The 22,417-nt window shown below is 40.0% G+C and overlaps 2 protein-coding genes across 2 annotated transcripts; both read left to right on the top strand.

Moving 5' to 3' along the window:
• Positions 1-2,487: 2,487 nt before the first annotated feature.
• Positions 2,488-8,070, top strand: lpar3 (lysophosphatidic acid receptor 3). Its single transcript, XM_062450777.1, has 3 exons — positions 2,488-2,688; positions 3,545-4,297; positions 6,669-8,070. Exons 2-3 carry the CDS (start codon positions 3,559-3,561, stop codon positions 6,995-6,997), a joined length of 1,068 nt encoding a protein of 355 aa, XP_062306761.1. The 5' UTR covers positions 2,488-2,688; positions 3,545-3,558; the 3' UTR covers positions 6,998-8,070.
• Positions 8,071-12,346: 4,276 nt separating this feature from the next.
• Positions 12,347-22,343, top strand: LOC134011141 (atrial natriuretic peptide receptor 2-like). Its single transcript, XM_062450613.1, has 23 exons — positions 12,347-12,480; positions 13,163-13,253; positions 13,793-13,925; positions 14,683-14,806; positions 15,038-15,142; positions 15,304-15,406; positions 15,712-15,857; positions 15,989-16,061; positions 16,181-16,325; positions 16,439-16,525; positions 16,654-16,797; positions 16,903-17,024; positions 17,199-17,343; positions 17,491-17,539; positions 17,633-17,740; positions 18,218-18,337; positions 18,628-18,721; positions 18,868-18,955; positions 19,074-19,213; positions 19,312-19,464; positions 19,584-19,682; positions 20,848-20,939; positions 21,578-22,343. The coding sequence occupies exons 1-23, from the start codon at positions 12,436-12,438 to the stop codon at positions 21,686-21,688; spliced, it is 2,517 nt and encodes an 838-aa protein (XP_062306597.1). The 5' UTR covers positions 12,347-12,435; the 3' UTR covers positions 21,689-22,343.
• Positions 22,344-22,417: the final 74 nt, after the last annotated feature.

Below are 22,417 nucleotides of genomic sequence, written 5' to 3'. Positions count from 1 at the left end.
TCAATCTTTGAGGTTAGTGACGTTTATGACTGTGAATAGCTAGTTAGCCACCGTTAGCTTCAGTTATTTTTCCACAAAAACTTATGTCGAATGGAACGTTCGCGCAAATACAAAAAACGCAAACGGGACCAAGACTAACATTTTGTCCGTGTAGTGTAAAAATTAAAAGGTGGGAAAATAATAATATAAATAATAAATAAATAATATTTATGATTTCTATATATGACTTCTCCTTCTTTGAGAAGAAAGTTGTTGACATTAGTAGTCAGTTCCCTGAACCTATCTTTCCTACTCACTCACCCTCTGTAACTGATCCAACTAAATGTCTAAACTCTTTCCTTACCCTGTCTGAGGCAGAGATCTCTGACCTCATCCTCTCTCATCGCCCCACCTCCTGTCCCCTTGACCCAGTCCTCTCTCCTCTCTTCCAATCCATTTCTCACTCTATCATAACTTTTCTTTTCCATGTCTTTAACTCTTCTCTTACTTCTGGCACCTTCCCCTCTGCCTTCAAACAGGCCCGGGTTACTCCTCTACTCAAAAAACCCTCCCTTAACCCTGCCGTCCGCCAGAAATACAGACCAGTATCACTGCTACCTGTATTTTCAAAAACAATTGAACGTGCTGTATCTAACCAATTGTCAAACTTTCTCTCTCAGAACAACCTAGTAGACCCCAACCAATCAGGCTTCAAGACTGGCCACTCCACAGAAACTGCCTTCCTGTCAGTCACCACTGCCCCCCAGTCTGCCAGAGCTGCTTCAAGGTCATCTGTCATCATTCTGCTGGACCTATTTGCAGCATTTGATACGGTCAACCATCAGATCCTGCTCGCTAGACTTTCTGAGATGGGCATCTCTGGCACTGGACTTCAGTGGATCACATCCTACCAGTTCTCCTGGGGAGACAAAGTGTCAGCCCCCCACTAGCTCTCCAATGGTGTCCCACAAGGCTCTGTCCTTGGACCCCTCCTCTTCTTCCTGTACACCACCTCACTTGGACCGATCACCACCTCCCATGGCTTCTCCTACCACTGCTACGCTGACGATACGCAGCTGTACCCGTCGTTGCTGGTACTGACCTTCCGAGCAGTGAACGGCACTGCACCTACCTATCCAGTCTCTCCTCCAGCGTTACACCCCCTTCCGCCAACTACGGTCTTCTTCTGATAACCGTCTGGTGGCCCCACCTCTCAAGAGCGCCCGGTCCCAACCCAAGCTCTTCTCCTGTCTGGCCCCCAAATGGTGGAATAATCTCCCCACCTCCATCAGAGATAATGACTGTCTCCCCACCTTCAAGAAAAGGCTAAAGACGCACTTGTTCCGGGAGTACAACGGTACTTAAAAAAGATTTGTTGGATCCGATGTTTATTAAGTTTATTTCCTCCAGGAACACAATGACACTTACTGAGGGACTTGTTGCACTTGTTGGTTAGTTTTAACTTGTTGGTTAGTTGTAACTGAGTTAACTACTTGTACTCGCTGTAAATTATATTATCGTTGCTTGCTTTCCTACAGGTACACTCTTGCACTTTTGAGGTTCATGCTGTTTAATTTGTCATTTGTTTAACTACTTGCTCTTATGTTTCTTCCCATTGGCACTTGGTTGCTTATCACAATGTATGCTTATGTTTTGGCTTCCCGCAATGTTTTTTGGGGCTATCTCGTTGTTTATGATCTTTGACCTATGCACTTTTTGTAAAGCTCTCTCTTGGAAGTCGCTTTGGATAAAAGTGTCTGCTAAATGAATACATGTAAATGTAAATATATGAGAGAGAATATAGATTGTGCCTTGCCAAAGGTTATACACCCACATATGTAATTGTTACGCAATAATAAAAATTACATTTGACAAATGCTGAGGGAATTCTGAAGAACATGTAGGCTCTAATACATGTTCAGTATATTATATAGGCCTAGTTCAGAATTACAGGTCAATAGCCTTATGAGATGTTATTGTTTCACTATAGTTGAGATTTTTGCACTGTGCCTGGTAAAATACAGACTGTTCCTGGGCTTTACATTTCATCATTTAGAAGATGCTCTTATCCAGAGCGACTTAGAGTAAGTACAGGGACATTCTCCCCGAGGCAAGTAGGGTGAAGTGCCTTGCCCAAGGACACAACGTCATTTTGCACAGCCGGGAATCAAACCAACAACCTTCTGATTAATAGCCTGACTCCCTAACCGCTCAGCCATCTGACCCCCCACATTAACCACTGAGACTGTTATGTTTTTCCTAACGTGTGGCTTAACTTGGAAATGGTCTTGTAGTGCTGTTTTTTATCCAATTAATTAATGATCTATTGCATCTGTTTAACTGTTTTGGCCTACTTTTTAAAATCTAGTTATTCTCAATAATTTTGATTGTTTGAAATTCAGTCAACAACCTTTGACTGACATAGCCCGCATAGCCCGCACTGTAGTAGTGGCTCCAATGCAACCTCTCACAACACTGGAATTTAAAAGTCTAGCAAAGACAGTGGTGGTTCACGCCCTCTGCGTCAGTGAATTCTCTTGCTCAAAATGTTTTTTACCCTCGATCACTTCACTCACAACCACCCTCACCTTCTATAGTCAGCGTTGCCTACTTGGAAGTTGGAGACACTTTCAACAATGTGCTATGGATAACTTTTATTAACAAGGGTTACAGAGGAAAGCGGATTGTTCGGTTAAGCCGACCTGTTAGGTAAAGTATATATTTATTCTTTTAAGTTGTTTGGTGCTTGAACTTTTTCATTACTGTCTTGTCTGATTGAACTGCCTGCTGCTACTGACGAATGGCGTTAACTTGGAATTATTGTCTCTTCGTCTCCGTCTCCGGTGGTTTCTTCACTTATTTTGGAGACTATCGATCGAATTTCATTTTGATATGATCGCCGTGTCTTAATTTTGTACTCATTATCGATAAAAATCATAAGAAGTTAGAATTTGGAAGAACTGTACATCCATGTAGACAATGTAATTTGCTCAGAAGGTAGGCATATTACTTTCTTAATTGTTACTTAGTGTTTTCAAATAATTATAGCCCCAAATGAGAATCGTTTTCAAATGAATTATTAATCAAATTAATATACCTATCCCTAAATGTAATTTAACTATCATCATTAAAGACTAGGTAATTGGCTTTGGCAGAGTCTTAGTCATAGTAAGTGAATTATACCAGTGATTAACCACAGCTCTTTTATCTAGTAGGTCTCACTATTCAAAATGTGTCTCCGTTATGGGAGAGAATGTGTGATTAACTGCTGATTTCAGAAGCTGCTTCACTTAAAATATGTTTGACATGTGAACTGCCTTTTAGAGCTGGGTCATTTAATCTTTCTGAGTTCAAGAGGTATTTGGCCTTGAGAAAACTGGCACTGCACAAAGACTTGGTTTGTAAAAAACATTCTGATCTGAAATGTTCCTCACCTTCCCTTTACTAAATTATCCAATGTAGGTAAAAACAGGATGGTAATGTGCACTGCAGAGAAGGGCTTGTAAAATGAATTAAAGATTTCTGGAGCTGCACGGTTGCATTTTCAATGTTTTTTCACCCACAGACTTCCAGCTCAACATGGCCAGTCAGAACCACTGCTACCATGACGAGCTCATGGGATTCTTCTACAACAACAGCAACCAGACCAAAGAAGAATGGGGGTCCTCCTCATCCCAACTCGTTCTTGTCCAGGTGGTTGGCTCCCTATTCTGCTGCTTCATTCTTGTTTCCAATGCCATGGTCATCGCCGCTGTCGTCACCAACAAGAGGTTCCACTACCCCTTCTACTATCTTCTTGCCAACCTGGCTGCCTCTGATTTTCTGGCAGGGATAGCATATGTGTACCTCATGTTCAACACTGGCCAACTGTCCAGGACGCTAACTGTAGGGGGATACTTCTTCCGCCAGGGTCTTCTAGACACCAGTCTCTCTGCTTCGTTAGCTAACCTACTAGTGATAGCCTTGGAGCGATACATCTCAGTCATGAACTGGAAGGTCCACAGCAACCTGACCAAGCGAAGGGTGACCTTGCTGATTGTGCTGGTCTGGAGCATCTCTATTGTCATGGGGGCTGTGCCTAGCCTGGGGTGGAACTGCATTTGCAACCTGGAGGACTGCTCAACCCTGGCTCCCATCTTCAGCAGGAGTTACCTGATATTCTGGTCTGTCTCCAACCTGGTGGTTTTCCTGATCATGGTGTCCATCTACATTAGGATTTATATGTACGTCAAGAGGAAGACAAATATGCTGGGTCCCCATACCAGCGGCCGCAAGAGGACACCCATTAAGCTGATCAAGACTGTCATGACCGTGCTAGGTAATGATGTAGAAGGGTCTCTCTACACACCGTGTTATTGTTGAAAGTGACACTGTCTAACTTTAAATGAATATTGTCTGCATTGTAGAAATGCCCTTGAATCATTACTGTACAACGTGAACAAAACATTGGTCAGAAAACTGTTAAAGTACAGTTGGAATTCTTACTCAAAATTCACTGAAATTCATATATTAAAAAAAGTGTTGAACACACTGAATTATTAGAATTAGAATCAGAATTTGGTTTTATTCGCCATGTAGGTTTACACAAACACAGAATTTACTGTGGCCGGAAGGTGCAAGTAATTGTTATCAGATCCAAATGTAGGTGCTTGATTCCCACTAACTTTTATGGCAAATCTCCTTTCCAGATACAGTAGCAAAACACAGCTCAAAAATGTGTTATGTTTGAGTTTCATGGCATTAGCTTGCCAGATGATGAGTTTGCTTTGTTTTTTTGGTATATCTCTTAAGTCTTTGCGCTGGTTGTCTGGCAGATAGGGAGCGTAGGAGTAGTCTCTGCCTCGGACACACTGTCTTCAGGACTGCTGTGTAATTATCTCTCTCACAAGGACACTGCTTTGCCCAATAGGCTTCCAAGCGAATTCTGTGAAATGGTTCTTACCAAACAACCTCCACAAAAATAACCTATACTTGAGAACTTTTTTGCCCATGTGCAGTTGCTCTCAGATGTTATTTTTAAATGGATTTAGCTGCCCTAAACTGCTTTTGTCCTGTTATGTGCTTCTCAGGTTTCAGTTTGCGATGATGATGATGATGATAGCATTATTCTGGTGTTAAAATGCCTCAGGGGAGTTGAAGTGTCTTATTGTATGTAATACGTTGAGTACTTGTTGTAATAAGCAAAAATGACCATTTCATTTCAAAATCTAGAATACTAACAAATGTTCCTAAAATGCGTATGTGATAATGACATGAGGGAGTGAAGTATGGAGGAGCAAAAGCAGAAAAACCTCAATACCCCTCATTTAGTGGACAAAGAAGCAGGGCATCAAGTCTACTAAAACTCTTTTGTTTCACTGGAACTGAAAGAAAAACTGGGTCAACCAGTTCATAGTCCCTCTGGAAACATCCACACATGCTACAGTAACTTTGGGCAAAAGGGTTGAATAAGATTGCTTTTGAAAATCTGAAAAGCAGAGTTCAGCAAATTAGACTATTATTGCACACTCAACAATACTTTACTACATTTAAGGACCATTTTCAGCTTGTTTGAAAGGCTCAGTGCCAGTACCTCCAAGTAAATAATTTGGGATGTCTCCAGCTGTGTAGGTTCAAACAGGCTTCATGCATTTGAGTCACAATGCTGTTTTTTTATCCAGCAAGTGATGGCCCCCTTTGTAAGATATGTATCTCGGGCATGTGAGAGTTTGATTGTGAGAGAAGATTGTGATTTAAGAGATACACCTCACTAATATTCCCACATTTGTACATTCCCATGAATTACAACACTCGTGTATTTTTGAAAGCTGGCATGAAAGACGCACATAACATGAACAGGCAATAAACATGCCTGCCTCTTTCCCCAGATGTTTTATTTTTTTTTGTTTAAAAGATTAGAAGGGACGAAACTTGAACTTAAATAGAGAATATGTAAGATATACTGCCAGTTGAAATCCATTTGGTGAGGTTTTGCAGTAAAATCTGAACTGTCTGTTTTACACTCATGCCTCACATTGACAAAACAGAGAAAAACTACTGAAGTCAATGCTGTCAGCATTGTATTTTCATTGGTAGCATTATATTGTGCAAGTAAGGGTGTGTTCCCTCTTTACATTGTGGAGAACAAGCCTTGTTTTTGTTCAGCTGAGATGAGGAGTTAAGAACAGCAGCAAAGACATGCCGTGACGTGCACTTTGCCCCTTTCCTTGAAATCTCTTAGAAAACTCTGGCCTCGTGTCCCAACATGCACTCCCGTTCGGGTGATATTGTTGTCTCATATTTCAGTTGAATTTGCGACCAACATTAGTTGTGCAGACAATTATGACCAACACAGCAGCAGTCTTCAAACACTTTAGATGATTCTGTGACATTGGCTTCCTTGTGAACTTGTCTTGAGGTTCCATATGTGGAGGAAGTTATGTCATCGAGCTGTTGCCTTTGTCTACAGATAGACATTCACGGTGGTGTGGGATTGTTAGTGAGGTTTCCTACATTCATCCGTGGTTTCTAACATTTTGTGCTGTACTCCTACAGTTATCTATAATGTGGCTACTAGATAGTATGATTAAAATATAGGTAGGAAGGTATTCTTAGTATGATCAAGATGCCATTGAGCTTACATGGGTGAACATGAAAGAAACCTGGTAATCAATTTTTAACTGTGTATGTTTTGGTGTTCTTTATCCCAGGTGCATTTGTGATCTGCTGGACACCGGGCCTGATTGTCCTACTGCTGGATGGTCTCCATTGTGAAAGGTGCAAGGTGATGATATTTAAACGCTGGCTCCTTCTTCTCGCCGTGCTCAACTCAGTGATGAACCCTGTCATCTACTCATACAAGGATGAAGAGATGTGGACCACCTTCAAGAACCTTCTGCGTTGCGTGTGCAATGGCACCCGCCGCCAGAGGTCCTCCAAGGCCAACACCAAGCCCCTCAGCTCCAACCAGGAAACCGGCGTCAGCCAGCTCACATCTGAAGAGACCAAGAGTGACGCCAAAGACATGCTCCAAACTTGAATCTGGCGCCCCAGTTCTAGTTTCACGTTTAAAGTGAAAAATATGGCTGTATTGTCAAGAGACACATTACAGTCATTGTCTTCATATCCTCAAGGTATAGCAAGACGACTATCTTGGAGGGATGCTCATACTTGGTGCACTTCCTAGATGCAATACAGGTTTTCTGTGCATTGCTATAAACCCAATATGAGTTACTGTCTTTTGTGCTACTGGAGGTAGCACAGTAGCAGAACATGGACGAGGAAAGTTGAAGTTATGATAAGAAATACTGTAAGCATCAGTACATTTATTTCTTTTTACTTTCACATCAAACATCAAATGTTGACTTTTTTAATAGACCTATTGTTTATTGAACTTTTCAGAGATATTTTATCAGGGAGAACTTCTTGTTTTCTTTTATTGAAACACTAGTACTAGATTGTAGTTCACAACATTCAAAACTGTACTCCTTGTGTATAAATTGAGGTATAGGTACTATACAGTAGCACTGTTGTACTGTATGTGTTCGCAAGCACAGGGAAATATAAAGGACAGTAAATTACTATGTATGTCTTGTCACAGTCTACTGTGTACATGTATGTCATTTTTAGTTCCTTTCAAATAGATGACAACTAGATTGATCTGTCTCTCTTGTTTCTAGGCAAAGTCACAATTGCGATTCAGAAGGTCAGAAGTATTTTCATGCCGACAGTCAGGTGTGTTATTAGTTGCATAAAGTTCTCACCCACAGTTATTCATTAATTTATTTATTTTTAATCTAGCCAAGGCAAACCTGTTTTGTCTGTCTTGGAGTTTTTACACATCCTTTCTGAAGTGACTCAGAACACAGCTGATGGCTGGGGCACTGGTTAAACAACTCTTTAACTGAAAAAGAGCAGGGCTGTAAAAAATGTTGCAACACACTGGATTCCTGATGTAGTTTGCCTTGCTTGAAGGAACCTCAGAGGATATGACTGAACCAAGCAACTGTCCTGTTGTAAATAATTTACAGGGTCAATAAAACTCCTAACCTGCTGTAAAATATGTATGTTATTCGACCACTCCTTAAGTAAAAGGGATTGATTAAATGAAAAAATGTATATCTACTAATGTTGTCTCTTTTGGAATTTGACATTTAACATGTCACGTACACTATGTGCTTGTAAACAGGATGATTCATGTGTCCGGTGTGGCTGATGAGACTGCTATGATAAGTCTGTAGTAGTCCAGTCAGACACCATAAAAACCACAAGGCAGTGTGATTGGTTACAGAGTCTGGATTTTCACTAGGAGATCTGTAAACAGGAAGGTGCACTGGGGGAAACAGATTTTGGTCTTACAAACAAATCAAGGTGTGAATGGTCTCTATGGAAGTTAACTGGTTTATAATGGTAACAAGAAAAGTATAACTGTTATATCCCCCGTTCGTGTTGTGTTCTCTCGCCGTATTTTTGTCTCCCACTCGATCTATCTACCAGACGCTTCCTGATTGGTCCATGCTGGTTCCCTCAGCTAACCACTCATCAGTCCTCCCCATAACGACCAATCGGCAACCAACACCCATGCGTACAAAGGCTGCTTGCTTCAACGCCCCTAGAGAGCTGTCACCCCAAGAACTGTGTGTGTGTGGTCCACAACTGTGTGTTTGTGTTTTGAGTTCTGAGAGAGAGCTGTACCTTTGTTAGAGTCTTCTGAAGTGAGTCCGTACATGATTTATCCTTTTGTCATAGAATATGTTTGTTCCTTTTTGCGCCTACACCGAGTGTAGTGTTTTATGTTTCCCCCTGCAAGGAACAAGGGGATAGGCAAGCTACCCATAGGCCTACACCTCCCATCATGCAGATACAGTCCTGTTAACCATCTTACTGTATGCGTATGGGTCAGCAGTGTTGCATTCCCCTTCTCCGCCCTAGGCACACCATATCTGGGGAGGGTGTGTAACAATAAATTTGAATCATGGTTAGGGTTTAGCTTTCTGATTATTTTCAGCAGTTTAGGAATATTCTTTATGTATCACTGACTTTCTGGCTAAAAGTGTCATAGCCCTGTCCATTGCATTTCTTGCAGTTTTAGCAGATTGAGTATAAGAAATTGACATCTAGTCCATGGTGGACCTGGGGCTGAACAGTGACCATATTTCATGAGCTCGAATGGAAATAGGATTTTCTCAAGTGGGATTTGCTCTTCAGTTAATGACCTAATGACTGACCACTGGTTTCCCGGACCGAATCAAGCTATTTGTCCTGGTCTACCAGAAAACTGTTCCACTATTACCGGGAAGGTACAATACCTCCTCTGAGTAGGCCCAGTATACTTACAGTTTTTCTCAGTTAACACACATAAAGCGGCACAATTTGCACAACCTTCACTTTGTGTACCAATCGCTCAACCCAATTTGGCACTACTTTACACTCTTATCTGCATTAGACTCTGACTTTCCTTCTTTACACTCTGATGTCAATTACACATCACCTTGTTGTCAAAACACTACACATAATGTTCAGTTGTTGCACACACTTCTCAAGTAAGATCTCAAAGCATCAACCTACAACACACAAATATTCAGATCTCTACACTTTCAGGTCTGTTGAGCAATTTGCAATCAAGACTGTGGCATAAAAGTGCCTTGAGCCTCTGTTTTGTTTGGTGAACAATGGAGAACTTTGACGAGATCGACAACCAGAGAAGGAGAGGGGTGAGAGTGAGAGGAGGAGGAGGAAGAGGAGGACAAGAAGGAGGGGGACAAGGGGGAGGAGGAGTAGCATGTAGAGGGGTAGGAGGACAGAGAGAACGAAGAGGAGGAGGAATAGTAGGAGGAAAAGGAGGAGGAGGACAAGGAGGAGGAGGAGGAGGAGAAAGAAGACGGTCGTCTCTAATGAGATCTGGGCCACTGTGGTAGACCATGTGCTCAACCATGGTTTGAGCATGAGGGAGGCTGGCCAGAGGGTCCAACCTCATCTCATCCGCTTCACAGTTGCTGCCATCATTAGAACTTTCAGGATGGAGAACAGGTACGAAATCTATTTGCCTTGTGTACTGTAATACTGCATATCAATAGAATACAGTGTGCTCACAGTATTTGAATTTTGCAGGACTGAAAGAGAACCGCACCGTGGAGGAAGAACACACACTTTCACAGCCGAACAGGAGACTGAAATTGTAAATATGGTTCGCTATCACACTCCGACAAATACAAACTAGGATCCTGGCTGAGTATGCTACATTAAGGAACGTACAGACCGTCAGCCTGTTCTCTGTGTGTACCGAAATAAAACTTTTTTTGCTGCATATTTGTGTGCTGTTTTATGCTTGACTATGAAAAAAGTAGGCCTACACTGAGACATTTTACAAAAGGAGAAATGGATCATTCTCCAGAGTCATTGTCATTCATATGGTGTGTTCCATTCCTATAATTGTGTTTTCAATTTTGCTCTTCAGTGTGCTGTAAATTCTTGGTTGTGTGCAGCAAATGTTGCACTACTTGTGTAGTGTAATGAATGGTATGTGTGTGTCATTTGAAAATATGGTTGTGTGTACCAAAAGAAAACACGAGTTCCATTTTGTGAACAGTTAAGAGATTTGATGGCAAAGAGTCATCTTGCAAAGGGAGTGTCAGGAACAGTATTAAACATCTTATATTGTCACAGGAAATTGTGGTAATTTCAGTAATTGTAATAATTACTACTTTCATCGACTTGTTTAGTTTTGTTCAGATAACATTGAATATCAGTTTTCTGCAGAACTGTATAATCACAACTGGTTTTATTTTGACTGACAGGGAAGTTGTGTACACAACTCTACTGTAGTTGGGAAGATAGAATCCCAAAAGTTATAAAGAAAAATATGCAGTTCTTTGATGGATAGACCCAAAGGTCTTTGTAGCCAATGATGAAAACAAGCCCCCTACTTGAGTGAAAAGAGAGAGTAAAACATCTTACAGTTTTTCTCAATTGCTAAAACACTAAAACCCATTGGCTTAACAAAGTTCTCAGTTGCCTGAACTCATGTAGCTAATTGTGCAGTCTGTTGTCAATACCTTAAACCATTTCACATGGTAAAACACAATTTGCAGATGTCACATAGACTTTTCAGCTAAACTCTAAACACATTCTCATTCTCAAAACACATTCTGCACTCTAATGCACATGTCATCCATACTGGTAAACACAAATGGCAACAATCAAATACAAATAGAGAAAACATGTCATTGACTAAACACAACCACTCAAAATTGATTTCACATGTTTCAAATGATGTGACACAACCAATATAAGGGGTACAAGGAGGAGAAAGAACACAATAAATTGCAAAGAGCAAAGCAGAGTAGTAATTTCTGATCAACTTTGAGCTACTATGATAGAACATGTTTTCGTTCACAAAAGACAATGACGGATAAATATGAAATGTGTTTTGAGATAAAAAATGTACTTCTCCCTGAGAACTATATGTTTTGAACAATGTGTTTTCTATTTTTTGGTGTATTGTTTACTGACTGCTTGATAGTGAATATCATTTTGATCACTTTGTTTATGATTTGAGAGCAGTGTTTGATTTTGAGCACAGGTAAATCTGTTTTGAGGCGAAAGTTACATTTTGCAAAAGGATTCAGAGGTTTTGTAAATAGTGCTTTTTTAGTTTAGGTTTTGTGTTTACAGTTTTGAGAAAATGGGTGACTGTTTCAAGAAATGTGTTTTAGCAATTGTGAAAAACTGTAAAGAAATGGTGTACATCTGGCTTGCTAAAACTGGTTTGGTATTTTAATTGCCTCTGCATAGATTTGACTAGTATGGTTGGAGATGGAAGATGGTTTTCATTAGGAGCAGAGCTTTACTATAGTTTCAGTGAGAGTCGTCAATCAGAGCCCACCCTAAAAGCTATCGTGACTATCTCCCAAAGCTCCACTTAAAAAGACCTGTAAACTGCGGTGTGGCGGTATTTATTTTACTGCAGTGCTGTAATTATGTGTTCTTGAAATGCCAATTAAATGTCACAGATGGCAGGGAATTCACTCCTTTTGGTCAGTAATCTCAATTACGTAAGACACCCAGCACATGCAGTGTTGTAGGCTCTAAACACAATCTAGAAAATTATATATTTTTCTTTAAGTAAAACAACATTAAAACCTTTAAAATGTAATTATAAATGGAGCAGAGCATGTATCACAAGAACACAATCAACATTTGCGATCAGAACAGCATGATCCAACATTGTTTTTAGGCTGTGCTAAGGTGAAGAGATGAAGGTTAATCAAGGCTCCTTGTGAATGAGGTCCGGACCTTGATTGGAGAGTCTCTTTGCCTGATTGAACAATTAGGGGCTTCAGTACCTCTCCTAGCTTAGAGCAGAGGGCAAGTGGAACGCACACGCACAAACACTCACACACAGACGCATAAACGTTCATACTAACAGGTCAGTTGGTCTGTCAGCCTGGAGCTGCCTCTCACACAGTAACAGTTCTCATGGCTCTATGGAGTACCTCAGTCCTCTACCTTTCTCTCTTCTTGGTGAGTACATAACACAGTTGAGGAATCCTGCTGTACGTCCATGTAAAAAGGCTGTTACCATTGGGTTGTCATAAGGCATTATGCTTGCCTATAAGGTTATTGGAAGTGTGGTAGATGTAAGCTTTGTGTTTTTATAGCACCATGTCTGTGTCAATACCTTGCCAGATTGTGTAAATAAATATACAGTTCATTCATCCAATTGAGTGTGATAATCAAACAGGTTGGATATATAAAGTCCTGGTTTTCCCTGCTGTTGAGGAAACTCCCGGTGCTTTTGTTGCCATGTCAGAAACATTTGTGGCTGCGGACATGACCTGCGTCATTTCATTTTGCCAAATAGATTTGTAAGGTTGCTTAACTTTTGTTTTTTTGCTGTATTTAGTTTTTTTATGAATCCACTTTTAAGGCTGAATGAAGTAATAAACTACTGAGATTTCCTTCTCAGGTTTTATGAGACATCAACTTCTACAGTTGGTTTTGTGAAAGGGGTCATTTCTGTGTTAACCACAACAGCACTTTGCTTGGGTTGAAGCAGTTTGCACTATAAATCATTTGGTCACTATCCTGTTTATGGTTTAGAGATGCCCTTATTGATACTTACAGTCTTTCATCAGAACATGATCATCATTATAATCCAAAAGGTTTTTGGATGTGCTAATTCTACTATGTCCTAATCCGTAAGGTGGTGGATGGTTGGCATGATCTGGATAACACAGAGTATGACTGTTGGCCAATAGATAACCCTAATGACTACAACATGATCAACTGTGGAGGTAAGTTGTGAAAATTGTAAAAATGTTGTCTTTGTTCCCAATTTTATATTTCACTTACCATTTTGTTTGTCATTAAAGCTTGTGAGGGATATGACAACTTTAGAAGGATCAGTGGATGTTAATATTTATCTTGTTTTGGTAATACAAACTCAGCTGCTTTTTTGTAAATTACTCTATTTTTTGTCAACCGTACTCTATTTTTTTAAATTAACTGTAGCTACAACATTGTAGCTCTGTGTACAGTGTTGCTGTGAAGTTACGTATTACTTAAATTTGTCATACATTTAATTATATTTAATTAAATGTTTTGTTTTGGTCTCTTTTTGATGGTCATAATTCACCATCCGGCAAGCAGTCATTCAGAACAGATGCATTTGATGGTCACACAGAACTGATGCATTGTCATGATAATAATGTTGTCACGTATTTGTAAAAAGAGATGTTGTGAATGTGTGTAATTCCACATACTTGCATGAGTGTTGATGTGCGTACAGTATGTGTGTACACACATGCAATTCTGTGTGTTTGTGCGTTTGCAGGACTGGAGATGGCCTGGGTGCAGCGACCTCCAGAGAAGGTGACTGATGGAGAGGAATTCAATGTGACGTACACTGTGATAGCACCGGATTCCTTTTATGAGTATGCAGTCAAGAACAAGATCTTCCAGTTCAGGTGATTGAGCTTGTGTCTGGAATTAATTCTGTGTTGGATGCACCGCAATATCACTGCACAGGATGAAATAAGCTTCCTGTTTATTTTAGAAAGTATTAGAACAATTTGATGAAGTGTTAAATGTAGAAAAATGTAATTGTCATTAGTATATCAGCAAAAACAAATGTCTCTCACCATCTCTCTCTCTCTCTGTCTATATACAGTATATATACCTTAAGACCAAAAGTACGTTACAATGTGTTCAGGTCAGGGATCATCTTAAAGCCAATTACCAATGGGGGCTGTTTTTATGGTTTTGGGCAAGAGCCCTTAATTCAACTGGTGGAATATTAATGCAAAAGCTTTCCTTTTTCACCTTGATAATGCCTACATTATCCCCACAAGTGAAATCCATACAGAAATGTTTTGTTTGATGGTGTTTGTCTGACCCAAACACAATTAAATGCATTTGGGAAACGTTCTAATGCTATCTGCAAGCCAGGTCACCCAACATCAGTTCTTAGCCTCCTTAATGCTTTATTTGGCTAAATGTAAGCAAATTCTGCATCAAGTTACAGCATTTCTTGAAAAGCCTTCCTGAAAGTAGGTATATAAACAAAGTGGGAACAAACTCCATGTTAAGGCACATAGTTTTAAAATGAGAGGTTCAACAAGCAGGTATGCGTATACTGAGTGGGGTCCAAATATATAGTCATATAGTGTTTACACACACACACTCACATGAAAGCAAAATAGCTTAACCCACATCTTTCCTCAGCAATGCTTCAGAAGCCAAAAGATTCTGCCATGAACATGACTGCCCTGCCAACTGGAACAATGCCAACGAGATCAACTGCTGTGTTTACCATGCCAACATCCACTCCTGCCCTCTTGCCCTCATGGTTAGAACAGAACCACCAGACACTGGAGGAGAAGTGGCTCATTTTAATATGCGTGAATGCATGCAGATTAGTGTTAACACACCTCAAGCTCATCCAACACACACAGACACACAAATAAAAATACTAATTATTAATCATTGTTCTTGATTACCAAAAGCAGTCCAAGTGGAATTCATTCAACCTTGATTGCACAGTGTGCTTCTTTTAACGTTGGTCTATAAATGTCAACAGAGGCAAGGAGGAATCTGTGGACCATGGATCCCTGATGACGGCAAGATAGTGACACACACAGTGTCCAAAGCAGGAAAGATGAGTCAGCAGCTCTGGACTTCAAAGGTGCCGACTCATGAATGTGGTTCTCCTGTGATTGGTACAGAAAGTTAAAAAAAATTCCAGCAGCTACTGAAATCAAATCAAATGAGTGCATAGTCATAGCTGAGTGTGCTGTTCATTGCACACTATTCCTTACTCAAGTATTGATTCATGGTCCCCTCTAGGTGGTTCTGGTCCATGTGGGAGTGACCTCAGTTATCGCTCATATCAAAATAGGACAAATGCATGCAGCGCTGGAGTCCAAGGTGCTGGTTGTCAGTGCCCAAGGTCAGTGTGTCAACATTTATTGTTCTGTACAACATTGGAATCCCTCAAGGCTGCTCATCTGCAAGCTCTTTGTAGCCACTTTTGTACTCAATGCCCAACATTCAAAATTGTTGTTTTGTGATGTCGTCCTTGAGATCTAGTCTCCCATTTTAGGACCACCTCTGCCATTCACTATACATGATGGATCAGCTGTGTTCTGTTCTTTCATAACACTCATAGGTACTTTCATAACAGTTGCATAGACATCCATTTGAGTGTTTGACAGTCTGTGTGTGTGTGTGTGTGTGTGTGTGTGTGTATACCAGTGTGCGGGGATGATGTTTGTGAGTTGGAGGAGAGCTGTCTCAACTGCCCAGCAGACTGTGGCGTCTGTCCAATGTCCATTACCATCAAGGTGGCCATCGGACTGCCGGTCGCCCTCTTCTGTTGTGGTTTCATCTTAACCATGGTGGTACGGCACCAGGGCAAATGCAAACACTCAATATCTTTGAAAAGTTTCATTCTCAGTAAATATGTCACTTTGTGTCAATATGAAACATTTTCAATATTTCATATTTCATAAAACGTAGTTTTTTTCTGTAGTGGCTCCAGTATCAGAAACAAAAGATGTTTTGGGATGAAAGCTGGATCATCAGTTATAAGAACATAATGTTTGGTATGTTGTTTCAGACCAATTCGGTTCGATTTGGTTGTTTATACAAATCATTTATTTCAAGAATACAAATACTAAGGGTGTTGCTGATATGTTAACTAGTCCCTCATCTCCCACCCCAGGAAAAGCATGTTACATGGGCTTCTGCAGCACCACCAGTCTACAACCGGTTAAGAGTCACTCCAGTGTCAGCCGAACTACTGATGTGACTGTATGTACTGTGGTCAACAATACCTTCAAACAGGGCTTCATTCAACCTGGCATCTAGTGAGAAGTCTTTCTTTTATATTTCTCTCCATTTTATTCATTCTAGTCTTTTTCAAATGTTTATCCAAGTATTTATCTGTTTAGTGAATGTCATACAATCTATTGACTGACAGTGATGGGAGAACTGTAGCAGTGAAACACATCCAAAAGAAACATTTCACTCTCACAAAAACAGTTAGGAAGGAAGTGAAAGAAGTAAGGTAAGCTAAGTTCTTATTACATTGGTATGTATTACAATACATTGGGCAACTCTTGTCAAATACTGTACTTACTAAATGTATTCTGAACCGGAATAATGCCATTTCCTCTGTAAAATATTTCTTATTAGGGAATTGGATCACCCTAACCTCTCTAAATTCATTGGTGGATCGACTGAAGTTCCCTATGTCAGTATTATAACTGAGTACTGTCCTAAAGGAAGTCTTGCTGATGTCCTACTCAATGAGGACATCCCTATCAACTGGGGATTCAGGTGAATAAAGTAATCTGATTAGATCAATTAAAGATTTTCTACAGATAATCTTGAGATATTCTACAGTAAAAACTCATTCTGCTTGCTTTGTGTACTGATAATTAGGTTGTCCTTCGCCACTGACATAGCACGAGGCATGACTTATCTTCACCAACACAAAATGTTTCATGGGAGACTTCACTCAAGGAACTGCATCATTGATGACCGCTGGGTCTGCAAGATCTCAGGTGATCAAAATGATTTAATCTACTTTGGTATCATGGCAGGATTGTTCATAAAGGTAGGTTGATGTATCACTTACATCTTTTACAAAACATTGAGGTGGATTCTGTGGATTCACTTGGTTGTGACTACTATGGCAGATATGGACAAAGAGAGGTGAAGGCAATTTCTTTTCCTAGACTATGGGCTTACAGCATACAGAAAGGAGGACTTTGAGGCAGGCAGCAATGGGTTCCACTGTGTGGATATCTACCGTATATACTGCGCCCCCGAGGTCCTTCTGGGAAGCAGCTCCAGTATCACTCCAGCGTCTGACATTTACAGGTATTACTATTACAAGAGTTCTTGGCACCGGTTGAAAAGATTTTTCATTTATCTGGATTCATGATTTGAAATAGTATCTGTAATGAATTGTGTATAAGTATATGTATACAGCGTTCTTGAATGAACATTGTTTGCTCCACTCCCTAGTTACTCTATCATCCTAGTTGAGATTGCTACTCGCTCTGACCTTATCTCAGTGAGTATGAAATACCCACTTTTAGGCTAGTGGACTTGGTGTTTGTAAACCTGTTGTTTTAAACAGTGTCTTCTTGTGCAACCCACTGACCAGGACCAAAATGAAGGGGTCAAAATGGATATCATGTGGCGGCCTCCACTGCCTGAAATGAAAGCTGGGAAAGCGGACACCGACTGTCCTAATCGAGGAGACTACTGTGAGGTCTGTTACAGGATTTAGAATTTGGTTAGACGGTTTTAGTAGTTTATTTGTTCAGCTCGAAAGGGGTCAGTTGAGGTGGCTCGGGCATCTGATAAGGATGCCTCCTGGACGCCTCCCTGGTGAGGTGTTCTGGGCACATCACACTGGGAAGAGGCACCGGGGAACCCAGGACGAGCTGGAGGGACTATGTCTCTCGGCTGGCCTGGGAACGCCTCGGGGTCCCCCAGGAAGAGCTGGTGGAAGTGGCCGGGGAGAGGGAAGTCTGGGCCTCCCTGCTTAGGTTGCTGCCCCCGCGACCCGACCCCCGGAAAAGCGGAAGATGATGGATGGATGGATGGATGGATTTGTTCAGCTCTTTTAGATTAAAAAAAAATACAGATCAACACTATCATACTCTTACGGCCTCTGACTCTACTTTGATGTCCAATGTGTTAGCTAATTGACTACAATACAGCCAAACTCCTTTCTTATTGACAGCTAATCAAGAAGTGCTGGTCCCATAACCTCACTTTGAGGCCAACGTTTGACCAGGTGAAGAAGATACTGGATAAGATGAACCCACACAAAGTTAGCCCTGTCGACATGATGATGAACCTGGTAATGTACTGTAGGGGTTTGACACAATTGTTTGTTATAAAATACAACAAAAAATAAATAAGTACAAATATTTCTTCAAAATATATATGGTATTTTTAAGACAAAAAAACATCACAATCTGTTATTTTCAAAAATTCGATCGAGAAATGTGCATTATTTAGTTCCCGCTGAAAATATTAAATCAGATTTGGCTTGTAATTTGACGCGTTATCAGACATGTTCAATGTATGTTTCAAATCCATTGTGATTGTTAACACAAATTAAATGTTTAAAAAATCCTTCCTTTCTAGATGGAGAAATACAGCAAGCATTTGGAGGCCATTGTAGCTGAAAGAACACAGGATCTTCTTCAAGAGAAACAGAAGACGGATCGCTTACTTTACAGTAAGTCAGTAGGCTACATCAAGAGGTCTTGGAGTGTATAATTCTTCCATGCATAAATGTATTAATTTTATTTTTTCTAATAATTGCTGCAATCTAGTGGTAAAAACATGATGCCAGCAGTTTTGTAAGATTTTAATGGCTCTCAGGTATGCTACCAAAGCCAGTGGCTGATGACCTCCGGCAGGGTCGTACAGCAGAGGCACAGAGCTACTCCAACGCAACAGTCTACTTTAGGTAAGTGATACTGAAGGGTCTTCGTCAATAGCCTACCAACCTAATAGTTTAGCTTTTTTATGACTGAAAAAATATTTGTTTTGAAAAATACACTTTCTATTTTCCTCATTGGGAACAGTGACATAGTGGGTTTCACACAGCTGTCTGGTGCCAGTACTCCCCACCAAGTGGTAAACTTTCTCAACCAGCTCTACACAACCTTTGATGACATAATTGACAATTACGACGTGTACAAAGTGGAGACAATTGGGGATGCTTGTGAGTATTTCTGCATAAAGCATGCATTTTCTATCTGTCTGTATGTCTCACTCATCTCTCTTTCTCTTCATCCCTTTCTGTAATTTCTGTCTTTCCAGACATGGTTGTTTCTGGTGTTCCAAATGAAAACGGCATAAACCATGCAGGTGAAATTGCCAGCATGGCCTTGGACCTGGTCAATGTTTGCCATGCCTTCAAAATCCCCCACAAACCCACCACCCAGCTGAAGATACGAGCAGGCATCCACTCAGGTACTCTCTGCCTGAAACCTTTCTATGTTATAACCTCATTGCCTGAATGAAATTTGAAAAAAAATATATCACTGGGGAGACACATTTACAACCATGATGTGTACATTTCTTTTTCATAGGACCTGTTGTAGCAGGTGTTGTAGGGACCAAAATGCCTCGGTACTGTTTATTTGGTGACACGGTGAACACGTCTTCACGGATGGAATCAACAAGTGAAGGTACTCAGGCAAAGATGAGATTACGGTACATTACTTTAATTTATACCTGTATCCAGGTTGAATAGTTTAAAAGAGCGTGTGAAACACGCTAAAAATAAAATCTCCTGTTTGTTTTGTTCAAGCCAAGGTTAAGCGCATTGTTCATAGGGCAGCTAATGACGTTGACTTTGAAAGGGCTACAGAATGAGTCCCTGTGCGAAGCTGGATTTCCTCTTTCTCTGTCTTCCTGCACCCTACAGAGCAGTTACGTCACTAGGGAAGGGGGGGGGGGGGGCATTTATGTACACTGAGCTCCTAATCCTCTGATCCAAGACAACAGGTTAATGGTGGCAAAGGTGCGCTAGACTATCCCAGATTGGAAAAGTGAAATACAATAACAATAGATAATGTTGCTACAATATGTAGATATTTCTTAAATACATTCAGTAAATAAACAAGTTGACACATCACACATTGTTTGAGGTTATTTACTGCACTTTGTAGGTCTGAATTATTGTAATATGGCACTTATGTAAAAGAAAAGGATCCGTCTCCACCAATAGTGGGACATTTATTAAGGTTTGGGGATTTATTCAACTTTGTCAGTCAACGGAGAGGAGAGAGACCAAAAACCAGACAAGAATAGTGACCAAATAAAAGAAGAAGTAATGGTTTGTTAAAAAGTCTCTCTGACTCTCTGAGTCTGCGAGTTCATCAACAGCTGGTAGATGGAAAAGCATATTAATGAATACAAAAAGACAGTTCTAGTATCATATCAAATGGTGCCCTGACAGCAATATTTCTGGTCAAGCACAGGCCATGGGAAGAAAAATGAAAAAAGGTGACAAATACTAATTTAAAAAATAGAATTATTTATTGTTCATTAATTTCTAAATATATAGAGACATCTAGACAATGACATGCTTAGAATGAGGTGACAGACAACAACAAAATTACAAAACAAACCGTACAAAATACAGACTGTAATTCAAGAATCAATCAACATACAGTAGTATCATGGAGACAACAAAATGACAAACGTGAAGATAACAATGGATTATATACTATAACGTAATAAGATAATGTAAAGGAAGAATTTGATGATACTTGATCTACTGATTGGGATTACATTCAAATGGAAATTTGTCACATTACTCCTATGCATACTTCTTTGTTATGTCCCCAGCCCTTAAAATACAGGTAAGTGGAGATACTGCTGAGCTGCTTCACACTCTAGGAGGGTATGTCCTGACTTGCAGGGGATCACTGAATGTCAAGGTAAGCTAACAATAACTAAACAAAATAAAATATGTCTTTAGTTTGTATATTTAAATATTATTATCCAATTAAAGATGAGGAGTAAGTGACATACTATAAATAAGCATGTGTACAGGCTCTAGATCTAAATTAATATTCTATTGTTCACAAAACTCACAAATATTCTATAAACATTTGAGGATTTTGCATATGTATATTTGAGGGAGATTTGATACTATTTTTTATTATTTTTTATTAAAGACTTTGTGGGTCTTTATGATATTCCCTTTATTGGTCTCCAGAGTATTTCTTAATGCAATGACCCGACACCCCATTTGAATAGAAGGATTTCGTTATAGCACAGGGTTGATACTGACTTATGAAATACAGGTTGGAACAAAAGGTCGGGTGGGGGGTAGGGGAGACATTGGTCCTATGAGATGGGACCCCATACTTCTTTCTCATTGGAAGACTGTATGTCTCAATTAGGGTCTGGCCTCAGCAGCTGAGTGCACATATACCCTAGCATTCTGTATTCATGAGGATGCACATGCTCTCCAAACACTGTCCCTTTTTATTAAGAGACACACTCAGCTGGTAGAGATGCTATGGACAGAAGAGACTGCGAGACACACATGCTTTGTGTTTTGTTCTTCCAGGGTAAAGGTGATATGACAACATGGTGGCTGGAATCAAAGAGAGAAGAGGATACAGACCCTGTGCTTAAAGCAGCTGACTTCAGGAGTGTCCCTGTACCAGTTAGCAACTAGTTAACTAGCCATATGTACCACAGTAGGTTTTACCGAGTTCAATTTGAGTATTGTTCAATTAAAACCTGACATATACAGTTTCCAGAGCTTTAAGACTCCTATAGCTACAGTATGTTGAGAATCTGATCTGTGGAAAGTACATTCATTGGTATTGTGTTAGTATTTGTGTATGTATTCTAACTGGAAAATTGATGAAGAGATGCAAACAACAAGGTATTAGAATCAGTCACTCTCATATTGTACCTTTATCTGGGTACCCATCTGATTGTCTTAAGGAAAGTAACATAATATTTTAGGTTACACAAAGTAAGCACCTCTAAAATAATTCACAATAATAGGCACTGTATACAGGCATACTGTATAGTGAGTTGAAATTGATATCATGTGGCAGAACAAGTAAATAAAATGCATTTAATTGTGTCATTAGCATTTAAAGATGTACATACAGTTACCAACTGATAATTGCTGTGTTTCCATGTTATTACAATGCATTACTATGGTGGTGTAGTGAAAGTAGTAGTCATTTTGTATTTTCACACATCTCATGATTAAAGAACTACCAAAAATAAGTAAAATATGTAAATTAAGTAGAATTGCTCCACTTCTGTTGATTTGCATTTACTCTCAAGTAGGCCTACAAGTGAAGTATTTTAAATAAAGCACAGAAATTGAAATTAGTAGATCTTGATGTGTCTGTTTCATTAATATAATGCGAGTAAGAACCCTTAA

The sequence above is a fragment of the Osmerus eperlanus genome, chromosome 24 (assembly GCF_963692335.1).
Source record: "Osmerus eperlanus chromosome 24, fOsmEpe2.1, whole genome shotgun sequence".
NCBI classification, from domain to species: domain Eukaryota; kingdom Metazoa; phylum Chordata; class Actinopteri; order Osmeriformes; family Osmeridae; genus Osmerus; species Osmerus eperlanus.
The sequence above is the reverse complement of the archived record's forward strand: the minus strand, read 5'-3'. Positions and strand labels throughout refer to the sequence as shown.